Here is a 27,613-nt window from a genome sequence, read left to right as displayed (position 1 = left end):
CCATACACTAGAGAACTGTGGCTTGCAGTTAACATCCTGTACCGTTGTGCGTCTTGTGTTAGCAGTGACCTGCGTTGTGTTTACTTCCTCTTCAGGCCTTCTTCAGGAACAGCTTTCGATGATGCTTTCTGGCTGGACTTGAACTACCTTGAGGTCGCAAAGGTGGCTCAGTCTTGTGCTGCTCACTTCACGGCATTGCTCTACGCAGAGATCTATTCAGATAAGAAAAGCACGGATGAGCAAGAGAAAAGGTAATGGGTTTTTAAATTGGTGTTGATACTGTTTCAATAAAAGTATATAGTAAAGATTTATTTTGTCCCGTTTCTCCATTTAAAAGACACTTTAGGCAGAAATTTTCTATATCAAAGCAAAGTAATAAATTTTTTAAAGAAGCAATTCTCTTAAAAAATAGGAATTCCAGTTATGTGATATATTCTATTTTATATTATAAAGACTAGACATATAGGATGCTTCTAAATAAAGACAATACTTGATTGTTTGTGTATTCCTTGTAATAGCTAGCATTGGGAACATAAATGATCCATAAATGTTTTCATGATTGAATGATTTCCTAATTTTGGTTACATTAGATTTACCTCTAAGTCCTTCAGCTTTCAGGATTTATTTTACTTTTTGACTGTAATGTGACTAATTCCTGTCTGTGACTAAATAAGTTTCATTTATGTGTTGCCTGCTTGTATTTCTAGCTACTTCAATGTGATTTCCTCTGATTGAGTTAGAACTTTTATAAGAAGCTAATAAAAATATGATCATAGATCATGATGAAAAATAGGCAAGAAAATAGGGTATTAAATTGCATTGCATGCTTTATTACATGAACCTCCTTTCAAATCTGTAGACGAAATTCTAAATGGTCTTATTAAATAAGAAACACAGAGACAAATACAGAGTTAAAAGCCCAAGATATCAGAGCACTAGCAAAGAGCCTTTAGCTTACCACTCGCTGCTGTCCTTCCCCTGAGAGAGAGACCTTCTCCTGTGTGACCTGTCTTTTTATTGCCTTTCTCTTCTACCTTCTCATTGGCTCTAAACCCAACCACATGACTTCCTCATCACTGCCTGTCTATACAGACCTCCAGGTCTCTATGGTTGGTACTGGGATTAAAGGTTCGGTTCACCACTTGGCTGTGTCCTTGACCACACAGAGATTCTGCCTGCCATGTGATCGGATTAAGGGCGTGTACCACCACCGCCGGACTTCTGCTTAATGACTCGCTTTTACCTCTGATCCCCAGGCAACTTTATTTATTAACATACAAATAAAATCACATTTCAGCACAAATAAAATATCACCATACAAATCCTTGTCCATCTGAAATAGCCTATGTATGTGTTTACATATGACCTTACTTTCTTACCACTAATGCATCCTTACTAAGAAATTGAAATCACAAATGTGAGTTATGCCAACACATACATTATTTTTGCTACTAATAAATTGTAGATGTCATTAAGATGGAAATTTGGTGTGTTGTTTAGATTGGAAAAGTGGGACCAGAAATATGGTCTGTGAGTAGCTAACATAGATTTGGACCAATTTCTTTCTTCCTGGTTTCATAATTTAAATCTCTGCTTTTCATTTGAAAACAATTACAAATCTACATTGTGTGGACACATGTAACCAGTGTGTTCATAATCACTGTAAATTCATGAAGACAAGTATATGGTAGTAATTGCAGTTTGAATGAGTTTTAGCATTGAAGGTCCATAGGATAATATTTTTTGTTAATCAGGAGTAAATAATACATCTTCTGGGAGTATAAATAAAAACATCTTAAAGTCAGCATCTTAAAAGCATTTTAAAGTCAGCCATTGTGTGAATGGAGCAAACTCGTGCAGAACTGCTTTCCTTCAAGCATTTGTGTGTCTGCATTTGCTTTGACGGTCTCTTCTGGGGTTCTTTTCCCCCCAAAGATGTGGTGAGGAAGGGAGGACAGACAGATGATGTGTACAGGAGTTCACAGTGGCTGTTAGAGGAGCCCACCTGGAGCTCTAAGGTAGTGAATACAGAATACAGGTAAGCAGTTTACCTGTATTGTCAAGGAAACAAAGTCATTCATTTTATTCCAATTGTTTAATAAAATTCTTCATAATAGGCATTTGAGATACATCTATTTTGTTGTTGTTGTTGTTAACATGCTCCTAAGGAACTGAAATTTCAGTGTTAGTGTCCTTAGTTTGTTTTAAAACAAAGTCACTCAGAAACCTTATTAACAAGATTTAGCCAGCAGATGCGTACAACTTCAGTCTTCTTAATAGTCCAGATTCCTAAGGTGATGACTGACAGAAGTACAGTTAACTGTGTTACACACTGGTTGTCTAAATGAATTGGAGCTTTATTTTATTTTATTTTTGAGACAGTGTCTCACTGTATAGTCCTAGCCAGTATGGAGCTCAATATGTTTACCAGGCTGGCCTCAAAAGCAAGGATCCACCTGCCTCTCTCTGCCTCTGAAGTGCTGAGTGAAATGTGTGAGCCACCACACCTGGTGAATTGCAGCTCTAGATTGCAGTGCCATACCACTATAATGTCTTCATTTTTCTGAATTTTTGGAAATAAGTAGGATATATGTCATATCTATACCTGAAGGTTACAAAGCCAAGTAGAATGTTGTCAGCAGCATTCTGTTACTCGGTGCTCTCCTGTGTCCAGCTCCTGAGCTCCCTCCAAGAGGTAAAGGTGATCAGATGTCTATCATTTCTCAAGTTTAGTTGATATTTTTGTCATATTATGAACTTGTAAATGCAGCCTAGTACTCCCTACTTTTGAGTTTTATAAGGCATTTTATCTGCCGTCTTTTTCACTCAGGTTTTTAATAAGACTGACTCATCTATGCTGCCTGTTGCTGTCATTCTTTAGTTTGTGACTGCCCATGGTGCACTGAGAGAAGATACCACAGTTTGTTACCTGTCTGTCAGTGACATATACTGTACTGAGAATTACTAATGTACAGATTTTCAACTTAGGAAGATAAGCTGAGTTCGTTCCTTCCTTCCTTCCTTCCTTCCTTCCTTCCTTCCTTCCTTCCTTCCTTCCTTCCTTCCTTCCTTTCCCTTTCTTTCTTTCTTTCTTTCTTTCTTTCTTTCTTTCTTTCTTTCTTTCTTTCTTTCTTTCTTTCTTTCTTTCTTTTTCTTTCTTTCTTTTTTGTTTTTTTGTTTTTTCGAGACAGGGTTTCTCTGTGTACTTTTGGTGCCTGTCCTGGATCTTGCTCTGTATACCAGGCTGGCCTCCAACTCACAGAGATCTCCCTGCCTCTGCCTCCCGAGTGCTGGGATTAAAGGTGTGCGCCACCACCACCCAATGCAAATTGTTTCTTAAAGTGATTATACCAGTTTGTATAGGTATCAAAGTGTAATTGATAAGAAAGTGCCACATTGGACAAAGGAAACAAAAGTATAGTTTTTCCAGTTTGAGGGAAAATAGTATAGAAAACACAGAACATGATTTAGAAAGATATTAGAGGGGTTATCATTTTCATTTATGGCAGTATTTAACTTATATATTGGATTATTATAGGCATAAAAATAACAGTCATGATACTAAAATTGAGTCACTTACCAAACTATTACACTCATGTATTTAAATGCTTAATTTTAAAGGTAAGGTCTTAGAGTAGATAAATTTGAGTTCTAGTCCTATTATTTATTACTTTATAATCTTAGATTTCAGTGGATCCCACTTACTTTCATCAGATTTCTTAACTTTTTTCAGTTTACTAGAGGTTAAATTGTATCTTGTAGTCTTACAATGTATATCTGAAATTATCAAGTTGAACTTTAGGTAAGACTACTGATACAGTATTTAGAATCAAATTGGGAAACCTGCTCCCTTTTAAACAAGCTTATTTATATATGAATAAGATGTTTGGCATATAACTTTCCCATTTATACAATATTGTTATCATATAAATTTCTCAAATTTCTTTTCCATGCCAGGTCTAAATGATATTCTTTATTTTATTTTATTTTTTGGTTTTTTGAGACAGGGTTTCTCTGTGTATTTTTGGTGCCTGTCCTGGATCTCGCTCTGTAGACCAGGTTGGCCTCGAACTCACAGAAATCCACCTGGCTCTGCCTCCTGAGTGTTGGGATTAAAGGCGTATGCCATCACCGCCCGGCTCTAAATGATATTCTGTGTTAAAGTATAAATGGCTCACTGTTATTTTTGTAACCATAATTAGTTTCTTTCTGTTAATGTATAGAATAAATATATTCATAACCTCTTAGATAGTATATCTTCATTAAAAGAGATGTTCTTATGATAAACAGAAGTCCAACATTTGAAGAAGGAAGTCAAGGTACAACTATTTCTAGTTTGAGTGAAAAAAGTAAAGAAGAAACTGGAATAAGCTTACAGGTAAATATTAGAAACTCTGTAATGATAATGATTTTTATGTGATGTGTTGGATTATTTTCTTATAGTGATATAATTCATTTTAAAACTGAAGCGACTTACTGAACTAAGCAATATATATATATATATATATATATATACATGTATATATATATATATAAATAAATTCATGCTCTGAGTAGAGAAATAATTTCCAATCTTGACCTGCTACTTGTTATGTAATGCTGCATAAATAACCGACCTTTCTGACTTTGAACATCTTACATGAGAGACTGAAGTGAAACCACCTGTCTCACGGGGTAAATTTATACCACACAGTTTTTGCTTGTGTTTTCTTCTATTTTATTTGTAAGTATTTGTAAGTTACTAACTTTTTTGTATATATCCATAGGTCACAGAGCAGCAACTCCATTTATAAGTTTCTGAGTACTGTCTCAACATACTTCATAGCACTGTTTGGCATTCCTGAATCTCTCTGACCAGCTCATTCCTCTCCAGTGGCAGTTTGAACCTCTCTGCTTTGAGGAAACCTCTGTACTTCACTTTTTTTCTAGTTATATTCAACTTGCCTTCTGCTTCTTGGAGAGAATAGTTGATGCTCGGTTACTTTTCTATTGTTATGGTAAAAAACCATGACAAGGCAACTTATAAAAAAAAGTGTTTAATTTGGGGCTTATGGTTTTAGAGGGTTATAGTCCAAAATGGCAGAGCAAAGGCATGACAAGGAGAGGGAGAGAGGGAAGCCCGCCCCCAGTGACACACTTCTTCCATAATCCTTCCCATACTTTTCCACCTGGGGACCAAGTATTCAAATATGAGCCTAAAGGGGACATTCTTATTCAAACCACCATGTAGGTAGGAATTCCACAACACCCCACAGTCAGACTTAAGTCTCTCCACATGTGCTCTTGTCATAACTCCCTCTCTTATTAAAATAGAAAAACACTTTCCCTTTATCCCAGATTGTTTATCTGTTCTTTCTCAGAAACTTTGGTATGCTGTGTTCCTTCAGAACTGTCTTATAAACTTTCCAACCTCTACTGTTTAAAACATGTCTGTTCTTGGAGATGGAAGGAGCTTCTCTCTTCCCTGTGTTCTCTTTAGGTGTTGCTGTCGTCTTTACTTTCACAGCCGGACTCTGTGATAATGTCTGTATTGGCTCTCTCCATTTCTTCCCTTTACTCCATTAAAATAGTAACCTTTCATTTCTTTCTCCTTAACATTTAACTTCACACTCACATTTAGCCGTGTTGCACCCTCGTGCGTGCGTGTGGTTGAAATCAGGCGTCTTTAATCTCTGTCTTATAGTAACCTTTCGTTTCTTTCTCCTTAACATTTAACTTCACACTCACATTTAGCCGTGTTGCACCCTCGTGCGTGCGTGTGGTTGAAATCAGGCGTCTTTAATCTCTGTCTTATAGTAACCTTTCATTTCTTTCTCCTTAACATTTAACTTCACACTCACATTTAGCCGTGTTGCACCCTCGTGCGTGCGTGTGGTTGAAATCAGGCGTCTTTAATCTCTGTCTTATTTTTTGAGACAAGGTGTCTTCTTAAACCCAGAGATCACTGATTTTGCCGGGGTGGCTGATCAGTGAGCTCTAGGGATCTACTTGTCTGCCTCTCCAGAGCTAGGATCACCAATGCTTGCAGCTGCTCTGAGCTTTTTATGTGTGTGCTGGCGATCTGGACTTAGGTCTTAATGCTTTCATGGCAAGCACTTTAGTGACTGAGCATCTCCTGAACTCCTCAGCTCTGTCTTGTGCTTACCATGTGACCCACTAGATTAGTGTTTCTTTTTCTCTTGATAATACATAGTTTCACCTTTCTGTGTTGAATTTTTATGAGTATCTTCTTACACCAAGCACTATTAGGTACTGAGTGTTTCAACTCTTAAGGCTTTATTTCATGTCTATGAATAGAATATTTGAATAAGAATTATGTGTAGAATTATGCCAATATTGATGGATTTGTATTTAGGAAATACTCCCCATAGCAAAAATGTCAAGGCAAGTAAATTGCTTGCTCATTTTTCTATTAAATGTAGCTTCAATTTTTTATTGTTGTTGTTATTTCATTGAAGTTAAACAGAACTGGTATTTCTTATGTAAATTTCACAAAAGGTGTTTAAGTAATTAAATTGCTGCTTTATGCACAGCACATTTAAAAAACTACTATGCATTTTAAATAAAATTTATGACCTTTGGTTTTACCAGTTTTAGTATTTAGGCTTTGCAGAATTTTATTTTCCCATTTTCAGTTTCATTTGTTGACTAGATTGTTTTGTTTCGTCATTATTGCTGAATGTGATTTTTAAAAAACCTAATATGTTGGTATACATGTTTTATCTAATTCATAAAATTGTGAGTGTCACTTTTTTTAGATTTATTTTATGCATATGAGTATTTTGTTTGCATGTATATAAGTGCACCATGTGCATGCCTGGTGCTTGCTGAGGCTGGAAGAATGCATTGGATCTCATAGTACTGGAATGATTGTGAGTGCCACCATGTGGGTGCTGGGGATCAAACCTGGGTCCTCTGCAAGAACAGTAGGTGCTCTCAATTGCTGAGCCATCTCTCCAGTCTGTGAGCATCACTTCTAAAGTAGACTATAATCATTGTTGTCTGGGACAAATCTACTGTGCTATTAATTCAAATATTTTGTATGTTTTAAAATATTTATCTTTAAGGGCTGGAGAGATGGCTCAGAGGTTAAGAGCACTGCTTGCTCTTCCAAAGGTCCTGAGTTCAATTCCCAGCAACCACGTGGTGGCTTACAACCATCAGTAATGAGATCTGGTGCCCTCTTCTGGCCTGCAGAGATACATGCAGACAGAACACTGTGTACATAATAAGTAAATAAATCTTTAAAAAAACACACACACACACAAAAAAAAATTTGGCCGGGCGGTGGTGGCGCACGCCTTTAATCCCAGCACTCGGGAGGCAGAGCCAGGTGGATCTCTGTGAGTTCGAGGCCAGCCTGGGCTACCAAGCGAGTCCCAGGAAAGGCGCAAAGCTACACAGAGAAACCCTGTCTCGAAAAACGAAAAAAAAAAAAAAAAATTATCTTTTACTTTTATAACACATTATAAGTTGTAAGTTATGAATTGATAATGATAGAATTTAAAGCTTATGATTTCATGAACTGATTTTTCTTTTTTGTCAATTCTCTGTCTTTGGTATTTCTGTTTTCAGGATCTTCTCTTAGAGATCTACAGAAGCATAGGAGAGCCAGACAGCCTGTATGGCTGTGGTGGAGGGAAAATGTTACAACCCCTTACGAGGTGAGTTGCATTTTTTAGATAGTAATTCTACTTTTTGAAGGAGCTACATGCATACAAAAACAAAAGGTGTTTTTACTATCTTTTCCTGTAGAATACGGACTTATGAGCATGAAGCATTGTGGGGGAAAGCCTTAGTAACGTACGACCTTGAGACCACAATCTCCTCCTCAACCCGCCAGTCGGGAATAATTCAGGTATACTTTTTTTCTGTATCTCCTTCTGTAAAGCTGTCATCAAGACAACTGCTAACATTATTTTAGTGTATCAGTAAAGTGTTTATGCAGCCAGGTATACTGCAGGGAGGGGACTGGAGTTACCTCTTTCAGACAGTAGGCTAAAGCCTCAGGGGTACACAGGAAAGCTGAGCAGGTCAGTGTAGTGTTGTTGATAAAATTTTTGTTAGACTGAAGCAGAAGAAGTTTCTTGAGTGTGTACAGGAGATACTTAGTGCTTCACATGGCATCTAGAGTTTGCATCAGAGCTGGTCCCAGAAACTGTTAGTTCTATTACTGCTTAATATGACCAGGTGTTTTCCCATCAAATGTTAGCGTTCTCTGAGGAAATATGATAAGCAGTATTTTAGATGGTATTGTTGATTAAACTTTTAAAGTTAATTTTTGTTTGCTGCCCCCCTCCCTCCTGTAGTTCAGTGGTTCTTAACCTGTGGGTCATGTACAACCCTTTCACAGGGGTCACATATCAGATATCCTGCATATCAGACAATTATATTATGATTCATAACAGTAGCACAATTACAATGATGAAGTAGCGATGAAAATAACTTAATGATTGAGGTCACCACAACATGAGGAACTGTATTAAAGTGTCACAGCCTTAGGAAGGTTGAGAACCACTGCTCTAGTTTACGTTGAGATATTTGATTATTTTGTAATAACTTCCTTTTAGGCCTTGCAGAATTTGGGGCTCTCCCATATTCTGTCCATCTATTTAAAAGGATTAGATCATGACAATACAGAGTGGTCTGCTGAACTGCAGGAACTTCACTATCAGGCAGCGTGGAGGAACATGCAGTGGGACCTCTGCTGTTCTGCCAAGTAAGAAGAAAGTTGACTCAGAAAATTAGACCTTCCCTAGTTTGTTTTTGTCTGACTCTAAAACCGTAATTTTTAAAGATTATCTTATCGATGAATGTTAAGGTGTTCTTTTTGTATTTTACAGCTACTATGGGCTACACATGTGCTTAAATACTTAAGGTAGCAATGAGCAATTAATACAACAAAGCTTAAATTTCACTCTCTAGGATGGGTTTTGGTGGTGCGCGCCTTTAGTCCCAGCACTTGGGAGGCAGAGGCAGGTGGATCACTGTGAGTTTAAGGCCAGCCTGGTCTACAGAGTAAGTTCGAGGACAGCCAAAAGCTACACAAAGAAACGGTCTCAAAACAAACAAACAAACAAAAAATTCTCTTCTTTCCACTAGAGAAATTCTATCCCCTGCCCTCAAGCCTTTTTGAAGATAGAAATTTTTAAAAAGTTCTTTTTCTATGAGAATACTATTTGTTAGAAGGAGGAATACAAAAGTAAGTAAAGGCATTCTTCCCTTCTACTTCTTGCCTATAATGTAGTTAGCCACAAACATTTTTCTTGTCTGGGATGGTAAAATAAGGTACCTCTGTTACTATTTTCTGTTAAGAAGTAGTACTAGGCTAGGAGAAATACCTTTAATCCAGCACTCAGGGAGGCAGAGGCAGGCATATCTCTTGAGTTAGATGCTAGCCATGTCTACACAGTGAGTTCCAGGCCAGCCAGGGCTACCGAGGGAGACAGTATCTTAAAAACAAATAGATAACCAGACAAAAAGAACTAGTACTAAACCAAGATGCCAAGAAGATGAAAGTTGTAACCTGTATGTCAAATCACCATATTTTTTAAATGAAAGTCAAAACACCTAGACTAGTAAAATATTTTAATGATGGAGCAGAAAAGATTAATTAATCATTTTAATTGCCTTAGTGGAGAAATGTTTTTATTAATTGGAATGTTTTTCAGATTTCATACTGTAAGTGCTGTAGATTGATTCTCCCTCCACCCCAACCCTGTACCTCTCTTGAGACAGTTTCCCTGTGGTGCCCTGGCATTCTAGAACTCACTCTGTAGGCCAGGCTGTCCTGGAACTCACTGATATCCACCTGCCTCTGCCTCTTGAGTGCTGGGATTAAAGGCGTGCGTCACCCATTTGCTATTTTAATAATACCCCAACCTCAGAAGCCATTCTTGACTACCCTTATGTCAGCCACTCTTTCCTGCTGTTTTGTTACCCTATGTTGATTCTCTGCATGACTCTTGTGATAATCTAGTATTTTCCATATTTATTATCCAAAGCAGAACATACCTTTCACAAGAGAAGGCACTTTATCTGACTTGCCCATTAATGGATCTTTTACATCTAGAACTTGGTTTTTAGTGCCTGGAATATAATATTTGCTGAATAAAGAAATGGAAATATAAGATTGAGAACCAGACAAAATTTTCTAGAAGCTTTTTTTTTTACTTGAATTTAAATGGCCTATAAAGTTCTTAGCTTTTTATTGCTTTGTTTTGTTTTGTTTATTTCATCTTATTATTTTGAGGCAGGATTTCACTATATAACCTGGCAGGTCTGGAATACCATGTGTGCACTAGACTGGCCTTGAACTCACAGAGATCACCCTACCTCTGCCTCCCAATTAAAGGCACGTACCAACACACCCAGCTTTTTCTTTTTTTAATTTCTGCAAATTTTTATAAGAAATCTTAGTTTTCAATTTTGTTCTTTTGTTTAGTTGCTTATACATGCATATGTTAAGATTTTCTGTTTTTAAATTTGTTTTTTTAATGTCACAGCCAAGAACTAGAAGGAGCCAGTTACCATGAATCATTGTATAATGCTCTGCAGTCTCTGAGAAACAGAGAATTCTCCACATTTTATGAAAGTCTCAGATACGCCAGGTATTATAAAAAGACAAGATTATTTTTACATTTAATGCTGTGGCTGCTGTCCTCACAATGTGAGTAGTTTCAATGTGAGTATTTGAGCAATGAAGGGATGAAGATGTGTCTGTGATCAGGTGTTTCTTTGCCATTCCTGCTCTCTCAAGATTTTTTTTCTAGGACTTTATGTCAGTTCTTCACTCTGAGCCCTCAGGAAAATCATATGATAGTGTTCTATTCCTGTACAAGTATCCTAAGAGTTTTCATTTTTGTCCTCTCTAGGTACATGGCTTCACTCTCTTACCATTATAACTCTACTTTATAAAATGATGATCAGTAGTACTTATAGGTTGCTTTGAGGCACACATGAGATGATACATGATATCCCAATTAGCTATAACAAGTTAAACATGAATTTTTTAACATTAGCCACAGACATCATAAATCCTATATATATGACAGAAATAATACTTACTACCTTTAAACTGATTATATTAGGAACTACAGAGTCTGAATCAACAATCAGGGAGCCTGCATGGGACTGACCTAGGCTGGGACAGTTGTGTAGCTTGGTCCTCTTGTGGGACTCCTAACAGTGGGAGCACAACCTGTCTCTGATTCTTTTGCTGGCTTTTGGGACCCTACTTCTCATACTGGGTTGCCTTGCTCAGCTTTAATACAAGAGGAGGTGCTTAGTCTTATTATAACTTGATAGGCTATGTTTTGTTGATATTCCATGGGAGGCCTGCCCTTTCCTGAACAGAAACGGAGGAGTGGATTGGGGTTGGGGGCAGAGGAAGGGGTGGGGAGTTGAACTAGGAGGAGAGGAGGGAAGGAGAAACTGGTTAGGATGTAAAATAAATGAATTAATTCAAAATAAATAAAGTGTATGCTAGACATTTTGTCTGGCTCTTTCTATATATGTTCTTTAAAGTAACTTCAAAGGTGAAAAGCAATAGCTGTGGCAAAAGTCAGTAGCAGATTCAAGGACAGATAAACATGGCAGAACTGGGCTTTCAGTTTAGGACTGTATGATCCTAAGGCTAATGCTAGTCACACTGCTATTTCATCATCAATATAGTCGGTGTGTATTAGTCTTAGGTCAGCAGCAGTATTTGTTAAGTATGAATTGAACTTCTATATCTAAAAACTTAGTAGTTTCAGACTCTTCTCTCTCTTACCCCTAGAGTGAAAGAAGTTGAAGAACTGTGTAAGGGCAGTCTTGAATCTGTATACTCGCTGTATCCCACACTTAGTAGATTGCAGGCACTTGGAGAACTGGAAAACACTGGGGAGCTTTTCTCAAGGTAGGTGGTTCATGGGTTTTGATAATCCTGAAGTGCATTGTATTACTAGTAGTAACATATGGTGGGCATGATTATTTGTTAAGTGAGGAAAAGTTTATTTTGGTTCATTGTTTTCAAAGGTTCCAGCCCATTATTAGCTGCTTCCGTGTTGGCCTGGATTGTGTTGATCACACACAGCAGGAGGAAAGGGAAAGATTTATTATAAAGTAAACTTGATAAATTTAGTAGTATATGTAGTAAACACATTTTAGATTTTTCTCAGTTGAGAAATGTGATGTTAGTAGGTATAACCTAAGAATTGAAATTGAAAGATCTTCAAATCTTCATTCATTTTAAGAGTATATAGAGGTTCCTATGCTTAAAATATTTTAGATCTGTTGCTCTGAAGTCATTTGTGGAGGAAATAGAAGTTTGGTTTTTATGAACATGCATTCTTGTTTCTTAGATCTTTTTTTCTCTCTCTCTCTCAACATGTATTGAAAGATAAGATAGTATTTCTTATTTTATGCATGTGAAAGGCAATGTATTCATATAAATGAACAGTATATTCTGTATTTTCTATTTTTGAGGGGTGGGTTTTGGTTTCTTGAGACAGGGTTTCTGTGTAGCTTTGGAGCCTTTCCTGGAACTCACTCTATAGCCCAGGCTGGCTTCAAACTCATAGAGATCTGACTGCCTCTGCTTCCCAAGTGCTTGAATTAAAGACGTGAGCCACCATGGCCTGGTATATTCTGCATTTTTAATGATGTTGGTAGATGGAATCTTTAAATGCCAGCTGTTTCTTCAGTGAACTGATTTTTTTTGACAGCTATACATAGTATCATTTGTAGGTAATTAATGAAGTTAGTTGATTTCCTTGTAGAGGTGTCCTCCTTTGCTGCAAGGAGGACTGGAGGAGTGGTCATGTCTTTACGATACGTTTGATTACAGCATTCTCACTTCAGAACAAAATCTATTTGGAAAGGCTGCCTTTTAAGAAAATCTTTTAAAGTACCCATTATCTGTTACCTTTCTGTTGACCTCTAATTATGTAGTGTTTTTCATGTTCTAAATATTTAGGGTTATTTATAAGTTCTAATCTACTACAAGAGTTCCTTGTATAATATACAATGTCTTAAGTTTCAAGACCTGAGAACACTTTTCATTTCATTTGCTCACCTAAGTTAATGTGACTTGACTTTCAGGTCAGTCACAGATAGAGATCGCTCTGAAGTGTATTTGAAGTGGCAGAAACACTCGCAGCTTCTGAAGGACAGTGACTTTAGTTTTCAGGAGCCGCTTATGGCTCTACGCACAGTCATTTTGGAGATCCTGGTACAAAAGGAAATGGAGAACTCCCAAGGAGGATGCTCTACGGACATTCTCACCAAACACCTTGTAGAATTCTCTATTCTGGCCCGAACCTTCAAGAACACCCAGGTAAAAAGCTTGTAAAATTGTCATCTCACTTCTTGGGCTTTTTTATTACTCAGATTCCAGAAGGTATAATAATGTGAAGAAGAATGTCGTTGAACACTAGAAATCACTACTGTGTATAAAGTTATTTAAGATTTCATGTTGAGCCAGGCTTGTGCGTAGACCTATAATCCTGTTATTTTAAAGGTTGAGGTAAGAGGATCCAAAGTTTAGAGCCTACTTGGGCAAGAGAATGAGTTCAAGGTCAACTTGAACAACCTAGTGGGACCTGTCTTAAATGCATAAAAAAGGTCTGGGTTGTGTGTAGTTGTGTGATACCATGCTTGTTTGCCTAGCATGAGTTAAGGCTGTGGGATCAAACCCCAGTATTGCGGGGAAAACCAAAACAAAACTTCCATATTGGAATTAGACAAAAACCTGAATTTAACATTGGTAAGGCAATTACCTTTTCTCAACCCCAATTTCCTGGTTATAAAATGAGAAGATACCCAACCTGCTATAAGGTACAGATAATAAAACAATGGTTTTACATACTTATACACACATGAGCCATGCATGGGGAGATTTTCTGGTCTCCAGTTTGGTAAATAAACAGGAAGCCAATCAAGATAGTCCCTGACAAAAGCGAAGTTCTTTGTGAGTGGTAATTGCTGCTTTGGTTTTTAATCTTAGTGGTAATAGTATTTATTTCCATATGCCATTTTCATTGCAGCTCCCTGAAAGAGCAATATTTAAAATTAAGCAATATAATTCAGCTGTTTGTGACATCTCTGAGTGGCATTTGGAAGAAGCACAAGTGTTCTGGGCAAAAAAGGAGCAGAGTCTTGCCCTGAATATTCTCAAGCAGATGATCAAGAAGTTGGACTCCAGCTTTAAAGAGGTGTGTTGGTTAGTTGGCTGGTTTAGTGTTTTGATGTTATTGAAGAGCATTTCTGTGCTTCAGGATGTCTGTAATGATTAAGGTTTTGTTTTGTTTTTCCATTCTTTTTTTCCTTTATTTAAAAAAGTTTTTTTTCATTTTACATACCAAACCCAATTACCCCTCCCTCTCCTTCTCCTGCCCCCCCCAATGATTAAGGTTTTGAAATTACTGACCCATGAACAATATACTATGAAAAGGAATTTTGAAAATTAATGTTAGATATGAAACTTGGAAACTTTTATTTAAAACAAATCTATCCATCTATCTTGCATATTCTTTAATTTATCCCAGTGCTAAGTCTTTCAATTTTCTATAGAAGTCAAGAATGATATGTAGGAAATAAATTGAAATACATACTATGACTTTGAAGAAGCAAGAACAAAAATGGAATTAGATATGTCTGGAGAAGAAAAGTAGAAAACAAGTTAGAACAATTTTTCTTTCTAAGTGCTCTGAACATACCACATTCAGTGGACAGTGCAGGGACATTGAATTATCACAACAAAGCACCAGGTTCCCATATAACTTGCTTAAATATTCCATAATAGTACAGGCCCTAAAGCATGGGCTGTTTTTATACTTCAGTTTTTGCATTGACAAAGTAGGAAATAATGATATATACCTATTTCATAGGATTCCTGTGAAAACTTTGAGTTAATATGCATAAAACTGTTGGGAGATTCCTGCATTTTTAAGTACTCAGTAAATGTGAGTTGTTCCGGTGATGATGGTGATGGTGATGATGGTGATGGTGATGGTGATGGTGATGGTGATGATGATTGAACGATGGATGGATGGATGGATGGATATGTTAGTTCAGGGTGGTTATTTCATGAACTTGCATATTTACAACTATTTAAATAGTTATATGGTAAAAACATTAAGAAAAATATTTCTGATTGCTTTTCTACCTACATGGAAGACATTTTGTAATCTTGAAAAGGAATTTTAAGATTTTTGCTTTTCCATACAGAATGATGCAGGTCTAAAAGTCATATACTCAGAGTGTCTGAGGGTTTGTGGCAACTGGCTGGCAGAAACTTGCTTAGAAAATCCTGCAGTCATCATGCAGACCTACCTAGAAAAGGTAGGTTGTTGGTGCAGCTCTAAAGATTGTTGTTTAGCATAAATACACTTGATCCTTTTATGAAGACTACATATATCTCAAAAGCAAATGAAAGTGTGGTTTCATTGCTTCAGCTTCTGCTGTGGCTCTGTGTAATCCTTAGAACATAATGAAGCAGAATGCTGCAAAGAAGGAATAACTGAATGCATGTATATCTTCCATCTACTCTTTAGACCCACCCCTAACTACTCTTTCAAGAAGTTATTTCTGGTTATTCTGTATTTATTCTACAAATACCCTATTAGAGAACATACAAGTCATCATTGCTATTTGTGTGTAGTCCAACTACCCATATTAAGGGTTAGGATTTCACTCCTCTAGTCCCTATTGACCTTACCAGTTCTCCCCTTTTGTCCTTCATTGTCACTAATTTGGGAAATAGTCCTTTCACTCAGTAAGCTTAACATGAAAAGTAAGATGTCATTGTCATGGATACTAAAGAACCCTTCATTTCTGCACAGTTCATTGCAGCTGTTAGCTGATAAGGGTTCCATGCCATCAAGTTTTGACTTTACATATACATGAGTGGATTATCTTGATCCAAGTGATTCTTTAACTATGTTTAACACTTGTAAGTATGATCTAAGTGGAATGTATGTTGTTGAAGGCAGTGAAAGTTGCTGGAAGTTTTGATGGCCAAAGCAGCGAGCTCAGAAATGGACAGATGAAGGCATTTCTCTCATTAGCACGGTTCTCCGATACTCAATACCAGAGAATTGAGAACTACATGAAGTCATCAGAATTTGAAAACAAGCAGGCTCTCTTAAGAAGAGCCAAAGAAGAAGTGGGCCTTCTAAGGGAACATAAAATTCAGACTAGCAGGTAACTTTATGTCTAGAAGTGGTGGTTTTATGTTCAGCTAAAGGAGAGTTTGCATGAAAATGCGACTTGAACCTGTCATCTGAGTTATGGTTTAGAACACTTCAACTGGATTTTTTTTATTTATTTTTTATTTTTTATTTTTTTTGGTTTTTTCAAGACAGGGTTTCTCTGTGTAGCTTTGCACCTTTCCTGGAACTCACTTGATAGCCCAGGCTGGCCTCGAACTCACAGAGATCCGCCTGGCTCTGCCTCCCAAGTGCTGGGATTAAAGGCATGCAACACCACCGCCCGGCTGGATTTTTTTTTAAACAGGCTTTTTTAGTCCTTCAGTGGGTAATCACAGCGTCAATCAGTCTTCAGTACACAGACAGATGTTCTTCTATGAAGAGCTGATGTCTTGGTTTAGCTCTTGGCAGAGTACATGGATGTTAGTTGTTTGGTTTTCCTAGGTACCAAAAATTAAGTATAGAAAACTTACCTGTTTTGGTATTGTCAAGTTCCTTTGAGTCTGCATTGGATTTTTGTATGTGTGGAGCAAGCAGAGAGTTAACTATAGAGTCTACTCTGTCCTTAGGTGTGTAGAAGTTCTGTTAGTTGCAGTTGTGACAACATTTAGTTCCTTTTATGATCCATTGAATTTTGTCTTTTTTTTTTTTAAGTAAACACCTTGTTTTTCATTTATGCTATATATCATGTATGATTTTATAGTTACGTAAAGCTTTGTGACTTTTATGTTTGAATTTATCAAATACAAGATACACAGTAAAGGTTCAGAGAGAACTGGAGCTGGATGAATGTGCTCTCCATGCCCTAAAAGAGGATCGTAAACGCTTCCTGTGTAAAGCAGTTGAGAACTACATCAGCTGCTTGCTAAGTGGAGAAGAACATGACATGTGGGTATTCCGACTTTGCTCCCTCTGGCTTGAAAATTCTGGAGTTTCTGAAGTCAATGGCATGATGAAGGCAAGTCTTATCCAACCCAGCATTTGAGCATCTGAATTAAAAACTGAGGCATAAGCTCCTTCAGTGTCTGGTTTTGTACATCCCTGTGTACCACTAGCAATGGGTTTGGTGCTTCATGAATAAGCATAAGCGCTAAACAATGCAGGCTTGTGTGGAGGCGAGAGAATTTATGCTGGTGTTTTATCTTTGCAGATACCATATGGGAGTGCCTAGAAGGGAATGCTAGACTGGGGAATAGAAAAGGCAATTAAAATTAAAGATAATGTGATCCTAAGCAAGAGTTTTCCTTTATTTATGCTTTTGAGGGATTTTTTTTCCCAATAGAGTGCTTTTACAAATAAAAAAGTTTATAACATATACAGGAGTACTTTCTAATTTTTTTTTGAAAAAAATCTTAAGATATGGTCGTGAAATAAATATGTATTCTCATTTAGTTTGAAGGTTAAAGGTAAAATGTTTCTCTGGAATGAAAAGAATGGTGAGACTCAGGGTTAGCAGAATGGGTCTTTTGTACTGTATGTATTAAATTTCATCATTTCTGGCATGTAGGGAAAAGAACTTGCATTTTGTTATTCACTGACTTCTTGGGAATGGAGACCATAGTAGGACTCGGGTCCACATTTGTCCTTCTCAGGGTCACTAGAATGTATGCGGTGGTTAGCATACATCATTACCTCTGGATGCAACTTAATTTAGGACTAAGTATTTTTTATTATCACTGAATCAAAGCCTCCTAGGCTTTCTATTAGAAAGACTTTCAGACAGGCCAAGGGACAAGAGAAATTGTGTAGTTATGAAGTTTTGACAGCCACTCGGTTGTGCTAGTAGAGGAACGTTATTTTAGTATCATCATTTTGGCTTAGATGTGAGGTTATATTACACATTTCTTAATTTTGCATTTTTTAATGGCAGAGAGATGGAATGAAGATTTCATCACATAAATTTTTGCCTCTTATGTATCAATTGGCTGCTAGAATGGGGACCAAAATGATGGGAGGCCTAGGATTTCATGAAATCCTCAATAATGTAAGTAGACCTGAAGTCAAAATGTAATAATTCCCTTTCTTTTATGTTACTGAATACCATATAGAGAAAAATGAGAAATCAGAAAATAAAATTGTTTTCTTTTATTCCAGATGAATTTGTCTCGTATTTCTGATGTTCCTCTCTAGTTCTCTTTCACACAGACATATACATACACTACTTACTGCATACTAATGACATTAACTTGAATTTAGATGTGAAGCACAATGAGAATGTATATTTTAATTTTTTTCCATTTGTATGAAACTAACGGTTATTAATTTTCTGATAGCTGATCTCTAGGATTTCAATGGATCACCCCCATCATACTCTCTTCATTATATTGGCCTTAGCAAATGCAAACAAAGATGAACTTTTGAGCAAACCAGAGGCAGCAAGAAGGAGTAGAATAACCAAAAATGCACCTAAAGAAAGCTCCCAGCTTGATGAGGTATTTGGATTAATGCAAGTACCCTTTGTGTTATGATGACCATTCTTTTTCAGAATATTCCTTTCTTAATTCTCAGAGATTTTAGGAATATGTGTTGCTGGTAGTATTTAGATTCTAAATCCTTTATTATGATGATGCCTCTCAAAATTGATTAACAATTCCTGAACATTTTCCAGAGCATAAATACTTGGATTTGGTTTTGTTTTCTTGTAGCAATGGACAAAGAAAAAAAGATTTTAAAATACATTTTTATCTTTAATATATATGAGTGTTTGCATGTGTATGTCTGGTGCCCATAGAGGCCAGAAGAGGTTTTTAGATTCCCTGGACCTAGAATTGGCACATGCATGCTGGGAACTGAACCCGGGTCCTCTGAAAGAGCAGCAAGTGCTCTTAACACCAAACCATCTCTCTAGCCTCAAAAAAATAGATTTTTTTCAAAAGTACCCCATCATTAACCTTGAATTTTTTATGTGTGTATTTCATTTCCTGTATAGGTGGTTTGTAGTCCTTCCATTGTCTAGATACAAATTTTCTTTTATATTCTCCAAGAAGCTTAAATGTTCAGTGGTCCTTGTTCTGTCTTTCTTTGTTCCTTGTTGTCGGTGATCATAGGACCGAACAGAGGCTGCAACCAAAATAGTACATACCATCAGAAGTAAGCGGTGTAAGATGGTGAAGGACATGGAGGCGCTCTGTGATGCCTACATTATACTGGCAAACCTGGATGCCTCTCAGTGGAGGAATCAGAGAAGTATGTTTGAAAGTGTTGTTGCTGCTGCTGTTACAGCTTGACCTTCAGTGATATTCCTTAGTTTACTGTTATCACTAAAATCTCTTCATTTTTAAATGTAGAAGGCATCAGTATTCCAGCAAACCAGCCAATCACCAAACTGAAGAATTTAGATGATGTTGTTGTTCCCACTATGGAAATTAAGGTAATTTATCATTAACTCTTGTTTTTTAATAAGACTAAATTACACATTAGTAAAATTAAATTATTTATAGACCTTTTTATGTAGTCTAAATGGCTGATTATTGCAGTTTCATGTGTTTCCACTTAGATTATATCATATTTCCTTTGCCTAAGCCTTAAAGTAGTCACAAGCTTCTGAGAATCCCCATTGTTCACTGTTATTTTAGTACTGGGACTGAACCTAGTATATGCTGTGCAAGCCTTTTTATACTTTTAAATTTGTTATGGGTTCTCACTGAGTTGACCTTGGACCTGCTCTGTAATTTAAGCAAGCCTGGAACTTGGCTATTCTCCAGTCTCAGCTTCCTTAGTGTGTGGGACTATAGGCCCATTCGTTTGTTTCACTTTATTTTGCTATTCTTTTTAAGTGTGTGCATGCATACCTGTGTGTGGGTATGGTGCCCATGGTAGCCAAGCACTTCAGCTGAACTGTACCTGAGTCTCTTGGGGTTTGCAGGTGTACACCACCACTGCCTCCAGTTTGCTGTAGTTGTTTTGTTTTTTAATAATTCAATATACAGTGGAAGTATTGGTTGTGATGTATTATATTATTTAGTAAAACAACAGGTGTTACAGTACTTTTAAGTTGCTGTATGTACATACTAAATTTAGCTATTCACAGTGATCTTTTATTCCTAGAAGTACCATGTGGGCAGGATGTACGTAACAGTTAAGGTTACCATTTTAGAAACTGATGTGTTAAGTGCATGGTACATCTTTCCTTCCAGTTTGTACATTAAAATTAGTATCTTTTGCCTACTGAGTTTGACCTGTTACTGCATCATATGGGTTAGCAGATTTAGGCTATGTTTTTTAACTGAATATTTCTTCACTTTTCAAAATTTACCTGATGTTCTTGTGAATTAAATAATTTCTTAGATGATTTAGCATATGCAAATGGAAACTAAGTTCTAATTTTTCAGTAGTTTTCCAGCAACACTGTTCTTTTTTTTCCCTCTGTATCTTTGGAGCCTGTCCTGGAATTGGCTCTATAGACCAGGCTGGCCTCCAGCTCACAGAGATCTATCTATCTGCTGCCGCCTCCCAAGTGCTAGGATCAAAGGTGTGCACTACCACCACCCAGCTTCAGCAGCACTATTCTGATTGACTTGAAATTCTGAAATTTTATTAAAATATATTTAAGGAAGTAAACTAAATTATATGTGATTTAAAAATCTGGAGCTCAACCCTGGGACTGACTTGGTGGCACACACATATATGTTTACCCAATGTACACTCTCACACACAGAGTAAATAAGCAAGTGAAATAAAATCTATCAGTGTTATTTATTCTAACTTTAAGCAAAGTAAGTTAGAGATCCAGATGTTAGTCAGCAGCATATTCTCATTTATTTTTCTGCTTACTATTTATAGTTTGTTTTCAGTGTTCATTGTTTATCTGACCTATAATTATTTTTCATAATTTATTAGGTTGATCCCACAGGAGAGTATGAAAATCTGGTGACTATAAAATCATTTAAAGCAGAATTTCGCTTAGCAGGAGGTTTAAATTTACCAAAAATAATAGATTGTGTGGGTTCTGACGGCAAGGAAAGGAGACAGCTCGTCAAGGTGAGACTTCCTGTTTCTGGTATAGTCCTTTGAGGGTTAAGGACATCAAGGTCAAGAAAAACTTGAGTCGATGTTTTCTTCTTTCCTCACTTGGCTCAGTTATTAGACAAGCAGTTAGGAGAGACTTAGTCTTTTGTATTAGTCTGCTTCCCACTTTCATAGTGTTTTCTAAATGAAAGAATGACAGTAGTTATTAATTATTCAAGAGACTCTGAGGAGGAGCATAGCTCAAATTGATTTCTGAGTGCCTTGTAGTGCCTGTTCTGAGATGACCGTGTGCTTACAGTAAACTGTATCTGTTTATGTCTGTTGTTCTAAAGGGCCGTGATGACCTGAGGCAAGATGCTGTCATGCAGCAGGTGTTCCAGATGTGCAATACACTACTGCAGAGGAACACTGAGACTAGAAAGAGGAAACTGACTATCTGCACATACAAGGTAACTTACTGGCTTCTATTCTGGTGCTTCACCAGGAAAAGTGCACTATTTGGACCAACGATGAGCAAATGATTTCTGTGAAAGGAACAAATAGTGAATATTTTAGACTTTAAGAACCACTTAGAAGCCATAGACTGCCACTCTCTGGTTGGACAATGCAATTTTAATTTTCATTTTAGTATCATTTAAGGTTATTTGCCATTAGATATTTTCTATAGGCATTATTGTATTAAGTAATGTACTATAGAGATTATGCTGTCATTTGTATGTATGTACATGGTTTATTTTATAGATCCTTACTCAGTACCATTTAGGTTGTTTCTGAGCTTGTGCTACTACAAACAGTGATGCTCTGCATTGAACAGATAAAGTGAACATGCATGTTTCATTCATACTCAGGTCAGTCTATTGGAAAGATTTCCAAAAGTTGGATTGATAGGTGAGAGGACACATGCAACTATAATTTGGTAGATTTTGCTAGAGGATGGTCAATGGAGTCAGACCCATTTCCATGTCCTCCACAATTTACTTAAGAAATCTTCAGATCATGTTATTCTATTAGCTGATCTTTGGCTCTTTAATTAACTCTTAATTAGTTCATTAATGCAAGCCAACATTTTAATAGTTAAACATTTAGATGTTAACTATCTTATCTTTCTTCTAAGAGATAAACTTCCGTAGTTTTTCCTTTCCTGGCTTTGTTCCCAGGTCTCATTCCTTCTCCATCCTCTGTCACTGCTGTAACAGGACTTACTGCTGCTGCATTTTCCTCTTCCCAGGAGGATAGGAATAAACTAAGAAGTATTTAATTCACCTAGTCAAGAATCAGTTCTTTCCAGACAGTCTCCCTATCTGGTTCTTTTTTTTTTTTAAAAAAAAAAGATTTATTTATTATGTATACAGTATTCTGCCTACATGCCAGAAGAGGGCGCCAGATCGAATTATACATGGCTGTGTCACCATGTGGTTGCTGGGAATTGAACTCAGGACCTCTGGAAGAGCAGCCAGTGCTCTTAACCTCTGAGCCATCTCTCCAGCCCCCCATCTGGTTCTTTTACTTTCAGAACGGTAGATGCCATAAGTGTTTTCTCTAGAAGTTTTATTAGGAGCTAACCTAAACATTCTTTTTTAAAAGTACAGTGGAAAAATGTTCCCTTCACAACAATTAAAGGGTATGTAATATCGTACTTACTTCAGCAACACAGATGCTAAAATTGGAACAGTACAGAGAAAATTAGCATGGTCTCTGCACAAGAAGGGGAAAAAAAGAGTATGTAACATGAATAAACTACCTAAGACTGGTGTTAACATGATTGTAGGAATGGATAAAATAATTAGGAAAACATAAAATGTGCAGTAAAACAGATAAATCTTAAATGGGATGGCATTGAAAAATACCAGCTTATTTCAAAATAATTTTTGACAATGAAATTTCAATAAAACATTTTGTAAGTAGTATTGAGTGCTTACCTGGCACATATGCGGCCCAGCGTTCAATCCTTTGCACTGGGGTGGGGTGCTGATGGGGATGGAGAAAATCAGTAAAGTCTTAAAACGTTTTCAGGCATACATTTCTAAAAGCCCAGTGTGTGTGCCTCCAGCTGAGTTACTTTATCAGCTCAATGGATGTTTTAAAGACTAATTCTCAATTAATTCTAAAAACGAAAGTTAAGGGTCTGTGAAAGCTGTTTTTTTAAGATTTATTTTATGTATATGAGTGTTTTCCTCACATATGTGTCTATGCACCACATTGTGCGTGGTCCCTTGGAGGTCAGATTACCTGAAACTGGAGTTCCAGGTTGAACTGCTGTTTATAGGCACTGGGAACGGAACCCAGGTCCTTTGCAAGAACAAGTGCTCTTAACAGCTGAGCATCTCGCCAGCCCCAAAGCTATTTTCTTAATGTGGTTCAGATTATTAGTACTCAAGCTTCAGTAGCCCTTACCACTTACAAGATATGTGCTCCCTTCTTCCCTTTTTTCTCTCTCCACCTCCCCTTCTCTCCACCTCCACCCCATCATTGTATGTGTTTGAGACCAGGTCTCCATGTAGCTAAGGATAGCCTTGAACTCCTGATCTTCCTGTCTCAGTGCTAGGATCCCAGTGCTTGGGATCACAGATTCCACCACTGTCCCTGGCTTTCGGAGGTTTGTTAAAACAGATGCTCAGGATTTCTGTCAGTTGATCTGAACCCAAGACTGCATTTTACCTGGATGCCGAGTGGTGCTGGGGACCACACTTTTGGAGACCCGCCAGTCTAAGTCTTATGCTTGATCTGAGGGTTGAAAAGCTGTTAGCTGTTTCTTGCCTTAGAGAACAGGTGCTCTAAGGGAATTAAAAGAAGTTTTTATGTTCTGAGTCCTAGGCTTTCAGAGTGTGCAGTTGACAGCTGAAAGGTTAGCTTTGTGTTTGGGGTTGATGTCCTTAGGTTACTGAGCATCATAGCAGTGTGGGGCTTTGGAAGCCATTCAAGTCACTAGAAAAATTTACATGTGGATTGTGGCTCAGTAGCCCTGGTCCCTGTGCTCTTGGGAAATTTAACGACTCCCTTTTTGTCCTTCATTTGGTCTCTTAAAAATAGACCTGTCATCTGCACGTAACAATCTGGAAGGACTACTTCCTATAAGGCTAGTTGTATAGAGGGCTAAGGCATCTCGAACTCAATAAATGTAAAGTAGAACTCTTGGTTAACGATCCTTACTTTCAAAATAACCCCTCTTCCTGCCTCAGTTAAAGGTGCTGCCTTCAGGCAGAGTAAAGCTTAGACACCTATTTTGTTTTACAGTAATTTCCTGTGTGGGGTTGGGGGATAGCACAGTGGGTAAAGTGCATGCATTGTAAGCATGAGGAGCTGAGTCTGAACTAAAGGCTTCCTTGGGACACAGAACATAAAGTAGTTCTACATATCTGAATATAGTAAAAGAAAAACATGTTTAGAATTAAAGATACCATAAAAAATGGGATCCATAGAGAAAGTGAATTGTTACAGTATTACAACAATATATCAACAACTTTTACAGGGAATTTAAAGATTGTCATATAAAAATTAGGAAAGAACAGAATTCATAAGAAAAAAATTGAGTGGCCAGTAAACCTATCAGAATATTCTCTTAGTCATCTGAAAAATACAGACTAAAACCACAGTGTGCTACAGTTAGCACAAAAGTGGCAAAATGTAAAAGTCAGACAAATGCAAATGTGTTGGAAAAATTCAGTAACAGCTTTCCTGGTAAGTCTATAAAGCAGCAGTCACCTTGGATAGTTACTTCACTAAGTTAAAGATAGTACATTCCCTGTGACCCTGTTATATATTTACCAGTGGACTATCACTGCAACAGTATTTCAGGGAAAATTGTGGGGGTCTCCACAAACACTAAGGCCAGCAGAGACTCAGTCTGCAAGAGGCAAGAAGGAGGTCCAGTTCAGCACGACTCAGTAGCTGGTGTTGGTCAGATTTGAGAATCTGACACTCAGTAGTTTATTTTAGGCATATTTAAGCACAGCACAATTTGGAAAATGTTTCCCGGTGATAATTAATTCAATCCCATGTGTACAATAAAGCTTAAGACATGATTGTATCAAAACTCTTATAAAGTACAAGTGACATAAAAATAGGTTCTATACATTAACTGAGAAAGCAGGCCCAAACTAAACAGTGCTCATGGTAAGGGTCTGGGGGAGGGTGATGTTATAGGTTAACTGAGATAAACAAGCTCAAGGGTCTGGAGGAGCTGGTGTGGCATGGCCATACAGATAGCACAGAGTTTACCAGGCTTTTAACTATCTCTGCTCCTAGTCTTCTGAGCAGAAAACAGCTTATACATCTCTCCCTTTGAAGAGACAAAGGTTTTTCTAGTTCTTACCTGTGAGGACAAGGAGCTATATGCCTCCTTCAGGAAATAAGAAAATAACACCAACCAATATAAATGTTGAAATGCAAGCTGGATAAACTGGATGTGTGTGTGTGTGTGTGTGTGTGTGTGTGTGTGTGTGTGTGTGTTGCACACATCTGTGTGTCCTAATTAACAAAAATCAGGTGCAGTAGCTTTTTACCCAGCTACTCCAAATGCTAAGGCAGAAGCATCACAAGTTCAAGGATCCTAGACTACATAATGAGACCCTGTTTCAGAAACAAAGCATAATGAAAGCAGAGTTCATACTCTACTAAGTGAACAAATTAATTATGGATCAATCATGGATAATGTTGAGTATCATTAACATGAATGACCTCTCAGAGAATTGTGGGTACTGCAAGATGAGTAGCTTCTCTTAAGTCTAAGCAGAAGCTAGAAAGATCTTAATTTTTGAGCCTAGGTTTATTTCATGCTTTCCTCCCAGGAGTTTCAGGAGCTTCGTCCCCTGTAGGCAGATGATAATGAATCCTGGAAAACGCTTTGCACTGCTGATGATGAATGGTTATCAGTGGTTCTTTAATGTCTTTCCATAATCAAAGATATTTGATTTCACCTCAGGTGGTTCCCCTCTCTCAGCGAAGTGGTGTTCTTGAGTGGTGCACAGGAACCATCCCTATTGGTGAATATCTTGTCAACAATGAAGAAGGTGCTCATAAAAGATACAGACCAAATGACTTCAGTGCCTCTCAGTGCCAAAAGAAAATGATGGTGAGTTGAAAGGGTATTTGGTAGCTTATAAAGCTACCAAATATTATAAAATACAAAATATATAACTTCCTAAGATAACTGTTGAAGATACTACTTAGTTTACAGGATGTAAACTTGGCAAGATGAATGTGAGTGAGATCGAAAGGTCTTTACACAATATGAAGTGCCAGCCCTGTCATCTTAGAAATGGAAACATTGTCCCCTTTATACCAGTTTCTTTCAATTTGTGATAAGGTGATGATTCTTAATAAAACAAACAAAATGCCATTTAAAATAGAGAAACAAATTAAGCCATTTTTACATGAAACAGAACTTTCTGAAATAATTTCCCTGCATTGGCTGTCTGGTTTAACATTTACTTGCTTGTGGAGGCCCACAAAGGTTTCCTAGTGAGATCTGAGCTTGCTTTACCCAGCAGAGCTGCATTAGAGGATTGCTTGACCACGTGCATGGTTACCAGGTGATTGGAAAGGGTCTGCACTTGGCTGAGCTGTGTGTATGAAGGACTGCCAGGTGTTCACAGAATCTAAATTCTAGATCCAGTCTAGGTGTCCCGCAACAAGAATAAAGAAAATGGAAAATTTTAAAGCTTAAAGAAGAATGAAGTTATGTTATTTGCAGGAAAATGGATGCAACCAGAGATAATAATAATACTAATTAAGCCAGGCTCAGACAGATGTATGATTTTTCAAATTAGTGGTTCCTAAATTTTAAAAAATAATGTATGTATATATACAATGAAGGAAAGCAGAAGTGAAATGTTTTAGGGATACAAAGGATTCAAAGGGGAGGGTATTTGGTGAAAAAAGAGGGTGAGAGGGAACAAGGTGGGGGAATACACATCCAATATACCTGGATGAAATTTTATTAAAAAGTAAACAACAACCACAAAAATGGTGTACAGAAAGGTGTGCTCTTCACAGTTGTCTGGATAGTGAGGCGAGCAGCTGTGTTTGGGTTTAGAAGGATTCAAGTGAGGATGTTGTGTGGGAAATGGAATGGCACATCACTCAAGTTAACTAGAGGTGCCTGGGCCAGGTTAGGATGTCATCGTCAAATGCATGGGCACTGAGCCCACTGAAGTTGAGAAACTTCGCTTCAGGAGCATATTCCACAGAGAGGTTTCAGGACAGAAGACTGACCCCTCCGTCCTGTCACAGTGCGTGCTATGACCCCACCTAAGACTACTGGGAGCTGCCTCTGGCATCTCTGTCGCTCCATTTGTATTACAAGACCCTTCAAATTAGAATTTAGTTAAAAAGCTGTCAAGGGATAGGATCCTAATGGGATCATCACTTGAATTAAAGGCTTTCCTGACCAGATTGCTAACCTCTTGTGAGTAGAACGTCTTGTTTATCTTTTTATTGCCCTGATAATCTATTAG

General features: G+C 37.4%; 1 protein-coding gene and 1 non-coding gene across 4 annotated transcripts in view; both read left to right on the top strand.

Moving 5' to 3' along the window:
* The window catches only part of Atm (ATM serine/threonine kinase), a 108,789-nt gene that overhangs the window by 72,547 nt on the left and 8,629 nt on the right, over window positions 1–27,613 (top strand). For all 3 annotated transcript variants that reach the window (XM_052760414.1, XM_052760421.1, XM_052760428.1), the window contains 19 exons: window positions 96–251; window positions 4,291–4,378; window positions 7,576–7,664; window positions 7,756–7,858; window positions 8,571–8,719; window positions 10,506–10,610; window positions 11,780–11,899; window positions 13,084–13,318; window positions 14,028–14,195; window positions 15,211–15,324; window positions 15,971–16,185; window positions 16,941–17,148; window positions 18,061–18,174; window positions 18,464–18,622; window positions 19,238–19,376; window positions 19,478–19,560; window positions 21,030–21,170; window positions 21,491–21,607; window positions 26,080–26,229. In XM_052760414.1, the coding sequence (XP_052616374.1) occupies window positions 96–251; window positions 4,291–4,378; window positions 7,576–7,664; window positions 7,756–7,858; window positions 8,571–8,719; window positions 10,506–10,610; window positions 11,780–11,899; window positions 13,084–13,318; window positions 14,028–14,195; window positions 15,211–15,324; window positions 15,971–16,185; window positions 16,941–17,148; window positions 18,061–18,174; window positions 18,464–18,622; window positions 19,238–19,376; window positions 19,478–19,560; window positions 21,030–21,170; window positions 21,491–21,607; window positions 26,080–26,229 (2,653 nt within the window). The remainder of the gene's footprint in view (window positions 1–95; window positions 252–4,290; window positions 4,379–7,575; window positions 7,665–7,755; window positions 7,859–8,570; window positions 8,720–10,505; window positions 10,611–11,779; window positions 11,900–13,083; window positions 13,319–14,027; window positions 14,196–15,210; window positions 15,325–15,970; window positions 16,186–16,940; window positions 17,149–18,060; window positions 18,175–18,463; window positions 18,623–19,237; window positions 19,377–19,477; window positions 19,561–21,029; window positions 21,171–21,490; window positions 21,608–26,079; window positions 26,230–27,613) is intronic.
* On the top strand, window positions 22,792–22,899 carry LOC128105670 (U6 spliceosomal RNA). Its single transcript, XR_008216441.1, has one exon. It is a non-coding gene; the product is annotated as a U6 spliceosomal RNA (small nuclear RNA).

This window comes from Peromyscus californicus, unplaced genomic scaffold, assembly GCF_007827085.1.
Source record: "Peromyscus californicus insignis strain IS unplaced genomic scaffold, ASM782708v3 Scaffold_11__1_contigs__length_118956290, whole genome shotgun sequence".
NCBI lineage: Eukaryota > Metazoa > Chordata > Mammalia > Rodentia > Cricetidae > Peromyscus > Peromyscus californicus.
This window is presented reverse-complemented; position numbering and strand designations above follow the sequence as displayed.